Consider the following 16,774-nt stretch of genomic DNA (forward strand, 5'->3'; position numbering starts at 1 on the left):
AACTAAGCTAAGAAGAATAAACAGTATTTCAAACAGAAATAAAATTTTACCATGTTAGGATTTAAAATTTATCTCTCAATAATCACACTGAATGTAAACGACCTCAACTCCCCAATAAAAAGACATAAAGTGGCAAAAGGAATTAAAAAACAGAATCCATCCATCTGCTGCTTACAAGAAACACACCTTACAAGTATAGATAGTAATAAACTCAAGGTAAAGGGCTAGAGCAAGGTATAATTCATGCTAATGGAACTCGAAGGCAAGCAGGAGTAGCAACTATGATATCAGACAAGTTAGACTTCAAACCCAAAGTTATTAAAAGAGACAAAGAAGAGCTGGGCGTGGTGGCGCACGCTTGTAATCCCCGCACTTGGGAGGCTGAGACAGGAGGATCGCACGGGTTCGAAGCCAGCCTCAGCTACTTAGTGAGGCTTTTCAGCAACTTAGTGAGACCCTGTTTCCAAATAAAATGTAAAAAAAGTTCTGGGAGTATAGCCCGGAGGTAGAACGCCTCTGGGTTCCAACCCCAGTACCACCAAAAAAAAAAAAAAAAAAGAGAGACAAAGAAGGTCATATTTTACTGGTAAAAGGAATAATCCAGCAAGAGGAAATAACAATAATCAACATCTATGCCCCAAACCTAGGTGCAGCTACTTTCATAAAACAAATTCTTTGTGATATGAAGTCACACATAAATCCCAATACAATAATACTGGGAGACTTCAACACATCTCTCACAACATTAGACCAATCTTCCAGACAAAAGGTCAATAAAGATGCCTCAGAACTAAAAAACACCATTAATCAAATGGACCTGTTGGACACATATACAATATTTCACCCAACTACAGCAGAGTTTACATTTTTCTCAGGTGCTCACGGAACCTTCTCCAAAACAGATCACATCCTGGGACACAAAATGAGCACTAGCAAATTCAAAAAATGTTACATACTTCCCTGTGTCATTTCAGATCATAATTGAATGAAACTAGAAATCAACCGTAAGAAGACCCAGAGAAACAACATAAATATATGGAGACTGAACACCACACTTCTGAATGAAGAATGGGTCACAGAAGACGTAAGAGGTGAAATCAAGAAATTTCTAGAAACAAATGAAAAGATACAACATATCAAAACCTCTGGGACACTTTGAAGGCAGTATTAAGAGGAAAATTTATAGCACTGAGTGCTCACATAAGAAAAACAGAAAATCTTCAAATAAATAACCTCACAACACACCTCAAAGCCCTTGAAAAGCAAGAACAATCTAACCCCAAAGCCAGTAGAAGACAGAAAATTATTAAAATTAGAGCAGAAATTAACGAAATAAAGAATAAAAAAACAATACAAAAAATCAACAAAACCAAAATGGTTTCTCAAAAAAATCAATATAACTAAAAAGAAGAATCAACCCAAATTATGAAGAAATGAAAAAGAAGACATTATTACTGACAGTGTAGAAATCCAGAGGACTATCAGAAACTACTTTGAAAAACTATACTCCAACAAAATGGAAAATCTGGAGGAAATTGACAACTTCCTAGATAAATACAACCTTCCTAAACTGAGTCAAGAAGATATAGAACACTTAAATCAACCAATAACAAAGAGATTGAAGCAGCAATAAATAGCTTACCATCAAAGAAAAGCCCAGGACCAGATGATTTCCCAAGTGAATTCTATAAAACCTTTATAGAAGAGCTAACCCCGATACTCCTCAAACTATTTCGTGAAATAGAAAAAAGTGGGACTCTCCCAACTACATTCTATGAAGCCAACATCACACTAATACCCAAAGTGAATAAAGACAGTTCAAGGAAGGAAAACTACAGGCCTATATCTCTAATAAATTTGGATGCAAAACTATTCAACAAAATACTAGCAACACGCATTCAAAACCACATAAAGAAAATCATACACCATGACCAGGTAGGGTTCATCCCAGGGATGCAAGGCTGGTTCAACATACGAAAATCAATCCATGTAATTCATCATATACACAGAATCAAAGAAAAAAATCACATGATCATTTCAATAGATGCTGAAAAGGCATCTGATAAAATCCAACATCCATTTATGATAAAAACACTGCAGAGAATTGGAATAGAAGGAACATATCTCAACATCATAAAAGCAATCTACAATAAGCCCACCGCAACATCATTAAATGGAGAAAAACTTCAAGAATTCCCCTAAAAACAGGGACAAGGATGTCCATTATCACCACTTCTCTTCAATATAATACTAGAGACTCTAGCCAGAGCAATAAGGCAAGAAAAGGAAATCAAAGAGTACAAATAGGAAAAGAAGAACTCAAACTTTCACTATTTGCAGATGACATGATACTATATTTAGAAAACCCAACAAATTCAACCAAAAGGTTTATATAACTGATCAACAAATTCAGCAAAGTGTCTGGATACAAAAACAATCTTGAAAAATCAGAAGCTTTTCTGTACACCAACCATAAATCCACTGAAAAAGAAATTCCGAAAACACTTCCACTCAGGATCTCCCACCAAAAAATAAAATACTTAGAAATAAACTTAACCAAGGAGTAAAAGATCTCTACAAAGAAAATTATAAAACATTGAAAAAGGAAACTGAAGATCTTAGAAGATGAAAAGATCTTCCCTGCTCATGGATACACAGAATAAATATCATTAAAATGGCCATCCTTCCAAAAGTGATCTACAGGTTCAACACAATGCCCATTAAACTACCAAGATCATTCCTCACAGACATATAAAAATCAGTCCTTAAATTTATTTGGAATAACAAAAAACCCAGAATAGCCAAAGTAGTTCTCAGCAACAAAAACCATGCAGGAGGAATCACAATTCCTGACTTTAAATTATGCTACAAAGCCATAATAAAAACAGTATGGTATTGGTATAAAAACAGATACATAGACCAGTGGAACAGAAGATCCAGAAACAAGTTCACACACTTTCAGCCAATTGATTTTTGACAAAGGGGCCAAAAACATACACTGGAAAATAGATAGCCTCGTCAACAAATGGTGTTGGCAAAACTGGTTAACCATATACAGAAAACTGGAAATTAATCCCACTTTCTCACCCTGCACAAGAGTCCATTCAAGATGGATCAAAGACTTGGAAATAAACCAGAGACCTTGAAGCTCCTTGAAGAGGGCATAGGTCCAACACTGCAACACATAGGCACAGGTAAACACTTTCTCAACAAGGCCCCAAAAGCACAACAAATTAAAAGGCGAATCAATACGTGGTATTGCATGAAACTGAAGAGCTTCTGTTCAGCAAAGGAAATTGTCAAGACCCTCAACCGAAAGCCAACAGAATGGGAGATTTTTACCACCTACACCTCCGATAGAGGACTAATATCTAAAATATACAGAGAACTCAGGAAACTCAACACTTGAAAAACAAATCATCCAATAACAAAATGGACAAGCAAACTAAATAGACACTTCACGAAAGAAGAAATTCAAATGGCCAATAAATGCATGAAAAAATGTTCAACATCACTGGCAATCAGAGAGATGCAAATCAAAACTATCCTGAGATTTCACCTAACTCCAGCTAGAATGGCAATCATTCAAAACACAAACAACAACAAATACTGGCGAGGATGTGGAGAAGTGGGAACTCTAAAACACTGTTGGTGGGATTGCAAATTAGTGCAACCACTTTGGAAAACAATATGGAGAATCCTCAGAAGAATGGGAACAAATCTACCATTTGATCCAGCAATACCACTTCTGGGTATCTACCCAAAAGAAAGGAAACCAAACTACCAAACTAATGAATGTGTATCTATGTTCATAGCTGCACAATTCATCATAGCCAAACTATGGAACCAGTCAAGATGTCCATCAAGAGATGAATGGATTACAAAACTGTGGGATATGTACACAATGGAATTTTACTCAGCCATTAAAAAAATATATATATTACATCATTTTCAGGGAAATGGATGGAACTGGAGGACATTATGCTAAGTGAGATTAGTCAGTCACAAAAAATAAGAAATCGGATGCTTTCCCTAATGTATGAGAGCTAAAGAGAAATGGGTCATAGGAGGAACTCTAGATGAAAAATGAAATCCTATAGAGGAGCAAACAAGACAACCTAAATGAGGGGATGGGAGGGAGGGAGAAGGAAATTCTCTAAAACACACAAAGTACTTAAACATATTGAAGTCAATTACTAAACCAAGCATGGGAGGGAGGGATGGGGAGGGAATGGGGTGGGAATTGGTAGGGGCTAAATGGGTGATGTGTACATGTAAGTCCACAAAAGTTTTTTACTCCAATATGATGTATGAATATAATGCACCAATAAAAAATTTCTTTTTTTTCTTTTTTTTCTTTTTGGTGGTACTGGGGTTCCTGGAAGCCCTTCTACCTCCGGGCTACACTCCCAGACCTACTTTTACATTTTTATTTGGAAACAGGTTCTCCTAAGCCAGTGCACACAGCTGGCTTCGAACCTGCGCGATCCTCCTGTCTCTGCCTCCCAAGCGCGGGGATTACAAGCGTGCGCCACCACGCCTGGCCCCCAATAAAAAATTTTTTTTAAAATCTGACAGGAAGTGGACAAGGGATTTAAACAAGATTTCCCTTACCTTCAGGGCACTGTGGAACCATGCAATGAGATGCTGCAGAGAGGCGTCGGTGTCATTCCTCACGCTGGTGAACTCCTCTCTTTTATCGCACTTCCAGTCATAAAATTTTGTAAGTATTTCCTCCGAGTTTGTTCCTTCTCTGGCCTGTCCATACACTGCTTCTAAAGAGGTTGACAAATCCTACGGAGAGAAATATGCATGTATATTAAAGTTTACTGATTGGATATTAGGATTCAAACACTGTTTAAAAAAGCAGAATTTGAATCACCATTCTAAGAATTTTATAAATAAAACTTAGACTCAATAGACAGAAATTAAAATGCAGAACTATCCAGAAGATGATTGATGTGGACTATCATGGTAAATGTTTATTAAGTGAATTAATGACAGGCAGGAAGCTTTATAATTCTTACATGTTTATTTAGGAACAAATTGCCCTCTTTCCCTGACTTTAAATAAGAATCACTACTGTTTGTCATGACAAGAATGTTTCCAAGACATTGCTAAATAAAGATAAACTAAACACCAAAATATAAAAATAACTCCAATACTGTAGACATTTATAACACATATACACTCACACACATAAAACCATTCTTTAGTGTGTGTGTATGTGGTACTGGGGATGGAACCCAGGGGCATTCTACCCCCAGTACTATTTTTTATTCTTTATTTTGAAACAGGGTCTCACTGAGTTGCAAAGGGCCTCACTAAGTAGTAGCTGAGGCTGCCCAAGAACCCAATCCTCCTGTCTCGGCCTCTCGAATGCTGGGATTTTAAGTGTGCGCCACCGCACATGGCTCCTTAAAACCGTTCTTTAAAGAACTACAGGAGACAAAGTGGGCTGCCAAAGCAGCCTTCGGTTCCCTTCAGGAACTGAATCATAGACATGGTTCAGAGGCAAGAGGAAAACTTAGTAGATTTCAGAAGTTTTTTTCACAAACCCCTGAAAAATTGCTGGACGAGAGAGGATGTTTGGTGTTAAGTGCAAGTGTGAGAAGGCCTGCATCACAGCATAGTAACCTGTGGGAAAAAGAACTTTCTCCATATTCCTACTCTCTCTCTGCACCAGGAGAGAAAGCCGCAGCACCAGCTAGAAGCAGTGGGCATAATGCCTCAGAGAACAGGAGTGAGGCAAACCCTGATGACCAGTGTAGAAGAGCTGGGCACCACTAAACCGCATCTCCCTCCCTTGTTCCCGACTTGGCAGCACTGACGTACAAGGACAGTAGCCCCTGGCAAACAGCACTGGCTGAAGTGGAGTCTGTTGAAGAGTAAAACCATGCAGGAGAGAAGCAAACACGGAACCCTTGAGTCCCAAATGCAGCACCCAACTTCTGCAGCCTGAAAAACAGTCCATTCCATTCCCTGAAGCTACCTAAGTCTTGCAACGTGTGCTCTACGCCCCTCTACCATGAAATAAATGATCTTTGAAATAAATAACACAATGAACTGGCTAAATGGCAGAAAGGATGCAGCTAGAGAACCAATCAGTAAGCTGGATGGCCAAGGATTCCTCCAAAAAGATACTGACAGGGTTAAAAAGCTAGGAAAAAAATGCTTTAACAGTTAGAATACACAGTTGGTAACCTTAAATATCTATCTAACTGAAGTCCTAGAATGCAAGAAAAATAAATGTGGTTGGAAAAGGCAGTATCCAAAGAAATATCCAATATCTTCTGGAATTAAGAAAAATAAAAGACTTCAAACTAAACTGACTCAGATTAAACCACAATATAAACATGCTTTGGTGTTATGTTTTGTGCAGGAGATTGAACTTAGTGGCAGTCTACCTCTGAGCTACAACCCCAGCACTATTTTATTTTTTATGTGAAAAAGGGTCTTATACTGTCTCAGCCTCCCAAGTACTGGGATTGCAGGCATGTGTCTCCACACCCGGCTCTTCCTGTGTATGGTAGGAGGGTTACTGGGATGGAACCCATGGGCATACTACCTCAAGGATACATCTCCAACCCTATATTTTGAAACAGTCTCACTAAATTGCCGAGGGCCTTACCAAGTAGCCGAGGCTGGCCAGGAACCTGTGATCCTCCTGTCTCAACCTCCCAAGTACTGGGATTACAAGCTTGTGCCACCATGCCCAGCTTGTTTTAGTGTATTTTGAAAACAAAGTCTACAGAAAATTTTAAGCTTTCAGAGGGAGAAAAATCAGACTGATAGCAATGATTAAGTTAATAAGAAGACAATGAATTGTTATTGTCAAAAATCTAGAGAAAAAGCCAGGCGTGGTGGTGCACACTTGTAATCCCACCATTTGGGAGGCTGAGAAAGAAGGATCTGGGTTCGTAACCAGCCTTAGCTACTTAGTGAGGCCCTTTGCAACTCAGTGACACCCTGTTTCAAAATAAAGAATAAAAAATAAGGCTGGGGGCGTAGCTCAGAGGTAGAATGCACCTGGGTTCCATCCCTAGTACTGCAAAAAAAAAAAAAAAACTAAAGAAAAAATGGCATTGGGACCTACTATTTCAGGCAGCTAAATAATTACTCATATATAAACTGAAATAGAATATCTTGAGACACTTAATACCTCACAAAGTCAATTACACAAAGACCTCTTTTAAAGCATTCAGAGAAAATATTCCAATACCTAAAGAAAAACAAGAGCCCAAACAACTTAAGAGATAAAAATTAGAAGATAACAGTAAAGTATTAGGGTAAAAAAGAGGAAAGCATAAACTATGACAGAGTTATAAAAATAAGATCACAGAAATAAGTTCTAATGAAACAGTAATTATACACACATAAGTTACCAATCCAAAGGCAAATTTGTAAATCATTTTGGGGGGGGGGGGGGTTACTGGAGATAGAACCCAGAGACATTCTACCTCTGAGCTCCGTTCCCACCCCTATTTTATTCTTTTAATTTTCAAACAGGGTCTTGGTTGTGGAGGGCCTCACTAAAGGATTTGAACCCAGGGCTCTCTACCTCCAAGCTACACTTTTGCTTTTTATTTTTATTTTTTTTATTTTGAAACAGGATTTTGCTAGGTGGCTGAGGGTCTTGATAAATTGCTGGCCTTGAGCCTGCAATCCTCTCTCATTCTCCCAAGTACTGAGATTATAGGCATGTGGGACCACATCCAGCTGAGATAGGAACTTTTAAAGGAAACAAAATAAAATTTTATCCCAAAACACAGTGAAAAGCAAGATTATACAGAGGTTAAAAAGAAAACAGAAGCTGAGTATGGTGATACATGCCTGTAATCCTGGTATCTGAAGGGCTGAGACAGGAGGATTGCAGGCTTGAGGACAGCCTCTGCAAGTAGTGAGACTCTCATCAACCTAGCAAGACCTGGTTTCAAAGGTAAAAATAAAATAGAATAGCCAGGCATGGTGGTGCATGCTTCTAATCCCAGTACTTGGGAGGCTGAGACAGGAGGATCATAGGTTGGCAACCAGCCTCAGCTACTTAGTGAGGCCTCTGCAACTTAGTGAGACTCTGTTTCAAAATAAGTAATAAAAGAAATAAGTCTGGGGCTGTAGCTTGGAGGCAGAATGGCCCTGGGTTCAATCCCCAGTACTAGGGGGGAAAAAAGCAAGACTAGGGGTACAGCATGGAGGCAGAATGCCCGAGTTCAATCTCCAGTACCAAAAAGAAAAAGAACGCAGAGCCAGGACTGGTGTCACATGCCTGTAAACCCAGTCCTTGGGAGGCTGAGGCCAACCTCAACAACCCAGCAAGGCCCTCTACACCTTAGTGAGACTGTTTCAAATATAAAAGAGGCCAGGTGTGGTGGCGCAAGTTTATAATACCAGCATTCAGGAGACTGTAGTTCATGGACAGCCTCAGCTACTTAGCAAGGCTCTTCGCAATTCACTGACACTGTTTCAAAAGTAAAAGACTAAAAAATAGATCTGGGGGTATAGCTTGAAGGTAAAATGCCCCTGGGTTCCATCCCCAGTACCACAAAAAGTAAATAAATAAATAAAATAAAATAGGAAAGAAAAAAAAAGAAAAAATAAATAAATAAAATAGGGCTGGGTGTAGCTTGGAGGTAGAACACCCCTGGGTTCAATCTCCAGCACTACAAAAATAAAAATGGCTGTGGGTATAGCGCAAAGGTAGAATGAATTAATTAAAGAATGGACAAATGGAAAGAAAAAGAAAACAGTTTAAAATGCATTATAGCCGGGCATGGTGGCACACGCTTGTAATCCCAACATTCGGGAGGCTGAGACCTGGAGGATTACGGTTCGCGGACAGCCTCAGCTACTTAGTGAGGCCCTCTGCAACTCAGTGAGATCCGGTTTCAAAATAAAGAATAAAAAAATAGGGCAGGGGGTGTAGCTCAGAGGTCAAATACCCCTGGGTTCCATCCCCAGACCCGCAAAAAATAAATAAATAAATAAAATGCATTATAATCATCCAATAATACATCCAATAATACAGAACTGAAATATTTTGAATCACAAAAGGAACTAGAAGAATAGATATACATCAGATAAATATTAATAAAATACCTCAAAATTAATATATTGATCAGGCCAAAACCTAAATAAATATTAAAGCCTAAAACAATAGATGTATTATCTGGGTTGGTGGCTTGTAACCCCAGCATTTGGGAGGCTGAGACAGGAGGATGGCAGGTCCAAGGCCATTCTCAGCAACTTAGTGAGACCATTTCAAAATAAAAAATAAAATAGAGCTGGGATTGTAGCTCAGAGAATGCCCCTGTGTTCAATCCCCAGTGTCTCCCAAAAAAAAGAAAAACCTAGAATGCAGCACTAACTGAAATCTCAAGGTAAGTGCTCATTTCACCTCTTAAAGGAAAACTTAGAGTTTACTGTATATTTAATAACGTTTAAATTCCAACCTGCAATATTTCTAAGCGTTTGTTAAGTGGTAACTCATCCACCTCCGTGATGAACACGTCCACCGCCGTGTGTAACTTCTGCTGAACTACGTCTCTTTTGGCAATCAGAGCAGCCCCTTCGTTCTGGAGGTAGAAAAAGGAACAATAATGTGTCACGTGTTTTTCACACATTTACTTATATTTTAAAAAAGTGATTTTGCCGGGTGTGGTGGCGCACGCTTGTAATCCCCGCGCTTGGGAGGCGGGGACAGGAGGATCGCGCTGGCTTAGGAGACCCTATTTCAAAAATATAAAATAGGTCTGGGAGTGTAGCCCGGAGGTAGAAGGGCTTCCAGGAACTGCAGTACCACCAAAAATAAAAAATAAAATAAATAAAATAAAATAAAATGTAACATTACATTCTCCAAACACAGTAGCAGGTAGGACTACTACTCTCCTTAGAGAAGGACATTATCAGAATGACAAAGAATTTCCTTTCCTCTAATTAAAAGTAAAGTGTCTAAAGTCCACAATTTTGCCCGGCTGATCTTTTTTCCTCCTATCTCTATGAGCCACCACTCCCGGCTCCTCTACAGTCTTTGAAATGAAACTTAAATCTGAAACATCAGTAGGGCTGACTCTTGAGTCTCATTTGTAATACTAAAATATCATGTCCTAAAACTACATTAATCCCTCTTCCTCTCTATCCTGAATTACTTTCCTATGCCCAAATCACAAAAACAAAGTAAGACTGTAAAAAGTAGTTCTTTTTCATCTTTTAATCTATTACATGAAAATACATTAAAAACATTTTAACATTTATCACGGAGTTTGAATGTAAAAAAATAAAATTTGCAGTCAGACATGTCTGGGTTCAAATTCCATAGTAACATTTTATAACTATATAATCTTGAGTATTTTCCTGCTTCCTCACTTTAAAAATCGGAGCAAAAATAACTATTTTAAAAGTTAGTGTGCTGGGCATGGTGGCACATGCCTTTTATCCTAGTTGTTGAGAGCATGAGACAATAGGATCACAAGTTCAAAGCAAGGCTTAGCAAGTAAATAAGACCCTCTGGATTTAGTAAAATTCTGTCTCAAAATAAAAATAAAACGAGGCTGGGTATGTAGCTCAGTGGTAGAATGGGGATAGGTTCAATCCCCAGTACCAAATAAAAATTTTAAAAGTATCTGGACCATGAATCTATCATGTACACTTAAAATATGTCACTTAAAAAAACAAGTTAGTGTAAAAGTTTCTAATCTGGGTATAGTAGCCACCCTTATAATCCCAGCCTTTGGCAGGCTGGGACAGGAGGATCGCAGTTCGAAGACAGCCTCAGCTATTTAGTGAGGCCCTTTTTAACTCAGTGAGACCCTGTTTCAAAATAAAGAATGGAAAATAGGACTGGGGGTGTAGCTCAGAGGTAGAATGCTTCTGGGTTCCATCCCCAGTACTGCATAAAAAAAAAGTTTAAAATACCTATAGCATTGCCTGCATTTCATAGACGCAAAACTTACTGATTCTGCTGTCATTATATACTTCCAGAGTAAGAAGTGAACCATTTTCCAAGTCTACGCCCTTCCAAATTAAACCTTGCAAGCATTTCCAAAGGCCTAGCCAACTAGTCAACCTGAGTATTAACAGGGAATAAGACTTTCAGGGTATAAACCACAGAGGCAAAAAACACCGATACTTAAAATAGGGCAAGTGGAGACACAGAAGGAGGGCTCACAGGTGCTACAGAAAGCCATGGTAGTTGTGGAAAATAGCTTTACAAGGAGCTTTGTTCTGTTCAATATAATAAACTATAATAGGAAATATATACCTTACCTAGACTAATAGTTAATATAAATATTTCAGTCTTCATATACCTTCACACATATACACAAACTACCTCTCAACAATGGCTGGCTGAGACAGTATATAAGACAGAGTCTACTACTACAGGACAAAACAACACACACAAGATCCCCATTACCAGGTATGGAAGCCACTTTAGCTCACAGCTGTGTCTGAGCACCTTAAAAGCCATTATTTTTTGTAATACTCCATGGGCTTAGCTTCCCCAGCTCCCTCAAGGCACCTGCCCAGTTGCAACAATACCCATCAAGAATGTATAATTTAAGCTGGGCATAGTGGTGCACCCTTGTAATCCCAGCATTTGAGAGGCTGAGACAAGAGGATTGCACAGATTCAAAGCCAGCCTCAGCTAATTAGGGAGAACCCTTTACAACTCAGTGAGACCCTGTTTCAAAATAAAGAATAAAAAACAGGACTGGGGGTGTGGCTCGGAGGTAGAATGTCCCTGGGTTCCATCCCCAGTACCACAAAAAAAAAAAGTATAATTTATAGTTCTTCCCAAGCCAGATGCAATTTACCAATCAGGAGTTATATTTGCCATAAACAATTCTGCCTAGTAACAAGTCTGAAATATTTTATCAGATTTTCAAAGGAATAGAGAGTTAAGCAAAGATCAAATACTATGCAAAAAGGAAAAGATCTACTAACCATTATCCACAATCACTAATATATCAAAACCAATCCTACTATATATATATATATTTTTTTTTTTTTTTTTTGCAGTACTGGGGATGGAACCCAGGGGCATTCTACCTCTGAGCTATACCCACAGCCCTATTTTTATACTTTATTTTGAAACAGGGTGTCACTGAGTTGCAAAGGGCCTCACTAAGTAGGTTAAGGCTGTTCCCAAACCACGATCCTCCTCACTCAGCCTCCCGAATGCTGGGATGACAAGTGTGCACCACCACACTCGGCTTAATCCTACCTTTCTTATAAGGCAATACTTTATAGTAACTTCATATTAACAATTTGGTTGTATAAATATGCATCTAAACACAAAAAGCATTTATTTTATACAAATAACATTACAATATCCACAGGAGTCCTGCTTTCTCAAAAGATAATATTTCTTTATATTCAGTAGATTAATAACATGGAGAAAAATGCTCAACCCACCACATTATGACAAGTTTGGATCTTCTCCTGAGCCAGATTATATTCTGTCCAAATTTTCTCTAATTCACTCAAAGAAGCTAGCATAGTAATGCATCCTTCACCCAACACTTGAATAGCATCTGAAAGGTCATTTCCAAAACGAACATTGATGTTGGCATGTCTATTTAAAATAAAAACAATAAAATATCAAGAAATAAGAAAGATAGTATGAGAGAAATAGTCTACTTACTAAATGGTCTACTTACTATGAGTACATAAATCACATATGACTTTTTTTTCAGTTCTAGGGATTAAACCCAGGGGCATTCTTTCTCCAGGCTACACCTATCCCTATTTTTCATGTTTTATTTGGAAACAGAGTCTCCTAAACTGCAGAGGCTGACTTCAAACCTGCAGTCATCCTCTCAGCCTCCCCCATACTGGTATTACAGGTATGTTCCACCATGCCTGGCTACTTATGACTTTTATTTTATTTCTACTGAACCCAAGGGCATTCTACCTGCGAGCTACATCCCCAGCCCTACATTTTATTTTGAAACAGGGTCCCACTAAGTTTTAGCGAAGGGCCTCACTAAGTAGCTGACGCTGGCCATAAACCTGTGCTCCTCAGTTGCAGCTTCCCAAGTACTAGGATTACAAGCACGAGCCACCACACCCAGCTTACATTTGATGTAAAAAGACAACTTCAAAAATGTGAAAAATTTAAGCCAGGTGTGGTGACTCACACTTGTAATTCCAGTACTTTTGGAGGCTGAGACTGAGGACCACAGGTTCAAGGACAGCCTCAGCAAGTGGTGAGGCTCTCATCAACCTAGCAAGACCCTTTTTCAAAATAGAGTGTCAAATATATATGTATATATAAAGAATTTAAAAGATAACAAATGAGTCTTCAGTTCCTGGTCTACATTCAGATTTGTAAGTATTTCTCTAAAAATTTTAGACATAGCCAATCTTGTTTAACAAAACCATAGGCATCCTAATAAACAGACTAACATTTGCCGAGTTTAGAAAATCCTCCAAACAGAAAGACAGGCTAAGCTAACAAGATTCATCTGTGCAATCTTTCCCAGCTTCCACACAGAACGCCACCATTCTAACAGCACACTGTTTCCTCAGAGAGTAAAACATACTGTCAGTGGTGTATTCATTTTGAGTCCCCCCCATACCATTTTGGCATGGGGCTGTATTTCTATCTTTCTAATAAACTTCTTTAAATCTTCAAAAATAAATAAATTAATTAATTAATTAAAAAAACATACTGTCATTTTGGCCAGAATCTTTCTCACAGTTTTGCCAGTATAGTCACTTAGTTCTGAGTAGTTTATCAAAAGTTGAACAGACTCTAGATGGAACATGTTAGTCAAACTCTTAAAAGACTTACACAGAATATGCAAATTAATCAGTTGATATTGGAGGAAATAAATTTACACTGGAAAAAGAAAATCTACCCTACAGAATTTATTCAGGGCAAAGTATTTCCAGTGTTTCAAAGTACAGGAGAAAATGAGTAACAATGACTTTAAGTCCAATAAGTAGCATAAAAAGAGAGTTATATTGTTTTAAAACCTACTTTATCCATACTTCAGAAAATACTGACAAATTATCTCTAATCATTAATAAAGCAACCCTCTAATAAGATTATATGCCTACATAATCTTTGAGACATACCAAATAATAACCTCTGCATAAGAATTGCTAACCAATTTTTCTTCTCTCCCAACTCTATGTAAAGATCACATTGTGGATAATCCTTTCATTAGACAAAGTATAATTAACTAATTCAGATTATTAAAGCCTTTAGTAAAATAACCCCAAGCAAAACAACTGGACACTGCCGGGCGTGGTGGCACACACTTGTAATCCCAGCACTTGGGAGGCTGAGACAGGAGGATCTTGGTTTGAAAACAAACTCAGCTACTTAGTGAGGCGCTTTGCAACTTATTGAGACCATGTTTCAAAACAAAAAATAAAAAAATAGGGCTGGGGGTGTAGCTCAGAGGTAGAATGTCCCTAGGTTTCATCCCCAGTATCAAAAAAAAAAAAAAAAAAAAACTGGACATGGTAGTTTCCCATCAAATTATCACTGAAATCTACATTGATTTATTTTTAATTTTTCTCTCAGAGAAAAATTACTGTCCTTAGGACACTAATGTTCCAAGGAGTGACAAGAGAAAACTGACAACTACAGCCAGGCAAAGCGGTCCATGCCTGCACCGCAGGAGGGTGCCAGGCTTGAGACCAGCCTCAGCAATGGCCTCAGCAACTTACTGAGACCTGGATTCAAAATAAAAAATAAAAAGGACTGGGGGTATAGCTCAGAGGTAGAAGCTCCTGAATGCAATCCCCAGTACCAAAAGGAAAAGAAAAGAAACTGACAACTATAATATTAATATCAGGAATAACTATTTTTAGGACTTTTTTAGTCAGAAAAACAAAAGAGATTAAATTTCAAATGAAAAATAGTTGATGCACAATGTAAATAAAGCACCCAGAATTAATTAGCAATTCTGTTATATTAGTCTTCTGTCTCAAAACCGTGTTTGCACACACCTAATCTCCTTCAGCTTGTCTACCTTGGCTGCCAGGCTTCTCATCCTGGCACCCACGCGAGTCTTCAGGGTGCTTTCTAGACGCTCAGTCAGGTCCACGGCAGCTGCTTTCTCTTGCTGAAACAAAGAGCAAACACACACTAGTGACACCCAGACAGCAACTGTATCTCCACTAGTATTTAAGGGGTTTTTAAGGTATAATAAACAAAACTTTAAAGGTTAAAAAACATTAGGCATTAGTGTCAAAACTAAACACAACTGCTGGACACCCCGCTGGCATCAGAGGATGAATAATTAAATGTTGAACAACAAATTTGGCATCATAAAAAAAAAAACACATGGGCTGGGTGTGCTTTAATCCCAGCATTTGGGAGACTGAGACAGGAGGATTGAGGTTTGTGGACAGCCTCAGCTACTTAGGCCCTTTGCAAGTCAGTGAGAACCTGTTTCAAAATAAAGAATAAAAAATAGGGCTAGGGGGTAGATTTCAGAGGTAGAATGTCCCTGGATTCCATCCCCAGTATTGAAAAAAAAAAAAATACACGTTTGAAAAACACCCAGCAATAGCTGGGCGCGGTGGCGCATGCTTGTAATCCCAGCATTCGGGAGGCTGAGACCAGAGGATCACAGTTCGCAGCCTCAGCTAATATATATATGTATGTATGTATGTATGTATATATATATGTGTATATATATATATATATATATATATACACACACACATACACACCAAATAATGTTACATGCATGCGTGAATGTTTTCCCTATGAATCTATCATGTACAACTGCAATGCACTAATAAATGTTTCCTATATTGGAGACTGAACTCTGGGGGGCATACTACCTCCAAGCTACAACTCCAGCCCTTATTATTTTTTATGTTGAAACAGGGTCTAAGTTGCTGAGGCTGGCCTTGAACCTGCAATCCTCCTGTGTCAGCCTCCCAAGAACTGAAATATCAGATGTGTGCCACTATGCCCAGGCACTAAAAACATTTTTAGAAAAGAATACATAACCCCGAATGCAATGTGTGAGCCTAACTGGGATCCACATTGCAAGAAACCAATTGTAAAAGGGCTTTCATGGGTCAATATAAAATACCTGAATACTCCCTAGATAATAAATGATATTATTATTATTATTATTTTGGTGTTACTGGGGTTCCTAGAAACCCTTCTACCTCCGGGCTACACTCCCAGACCTATTTTATACTTTTATTTGGAAACAGGGTCTCTTAAGCCAGCAGGGCTGGCTTTGAACCTGCGCGATCCTCCTGTCTCCACCTCCCAAGTGCGGGGATTACAAGCGTGCGCCACCACGCCCAGCTAATTACCATTTATTTTTAGTGTAAATAGTATTATGGTTATGGTTTGGCTGTTTGTTTGGGATGTTTTTCTGTTTTGTTTTGGTTTTTGTTTGTTTGCTTTAGTTCTAGGAACTATACTCAGGACTTTGCATCTGCAAAGCACACACTCCACCACTGAGCTACTCCCTCAGTCCTTTTCTATTAGTATCACATAAATACCAAAGGATAGGAAATGTCACTACTGAGATTTTAAAATAATCCATGAAGAGCCAGGCATGGTGGAGCACACTTGTAAACCTCACATTTGGGAGGCTGAGACAGGAGGATCACACAGGTTCAAAGCCAGCCTCAGCTACTTAGTGAGGCACTTGGCAACTTAGTGAGACCCTGTTTCCAAGTAAAGTATAAAATAGGAAGCTGGGCGTGGTGGCGCACGCCTGTAATCCCTGCACTTAGGAGGCTGAGACAGGAGGATCACGCAGGTTCAAAGCCAGCCTCAGCTACTTAG

The 16,774-nt window shown here is 38.7% G+C and overlaps 1 protein-coding gene across 1 annotated transcript in view; it reads right to left on the reverse strand.

Moving 5' to 3' along the window:
- STK31 (serine/threonine kinase 31) overlaps positions 1-16,774 on the reverse strand; it is a gene marked incomplete at both ends in the record, with an annotated part of 61,120 nt that overhangs the window by 26,175 nt on the left and 18,171 nt on the right. Inside the window, 4 exons of the mRNA XM_080700850.1 lie at positions 4,615-4,794; positions 9,450-9,572; positions 12,412-12,571; positions 14,962-15,077. Coding sequence (XP_080556976.1) covers positions 4,615-4,794; positions 9,450-9,572; positions 12,412-12,571; positions 14,962-15,077 — 579 coding nt within the window. The remainder of the gene's footprint in view (positions 1-4,614; positions 4,795-9,449; positions 9,573-12,411; positions 12,572-14,961; positions 15,078-16,774) is intronic.

Source organism: Muscardinus avellanarius (genome assembly GCF_963383645.1).
Source record: "Muscardinus avellanarius genome assembly, chromosome: 9".
Classification (NCBI taxonomy): domain Eukaryota; kingdom Metazoa; phylum Chordata; class Mammalia; order Rodentia; family Gliridae; genus Muscardinus; species Muscardinus avellanarius.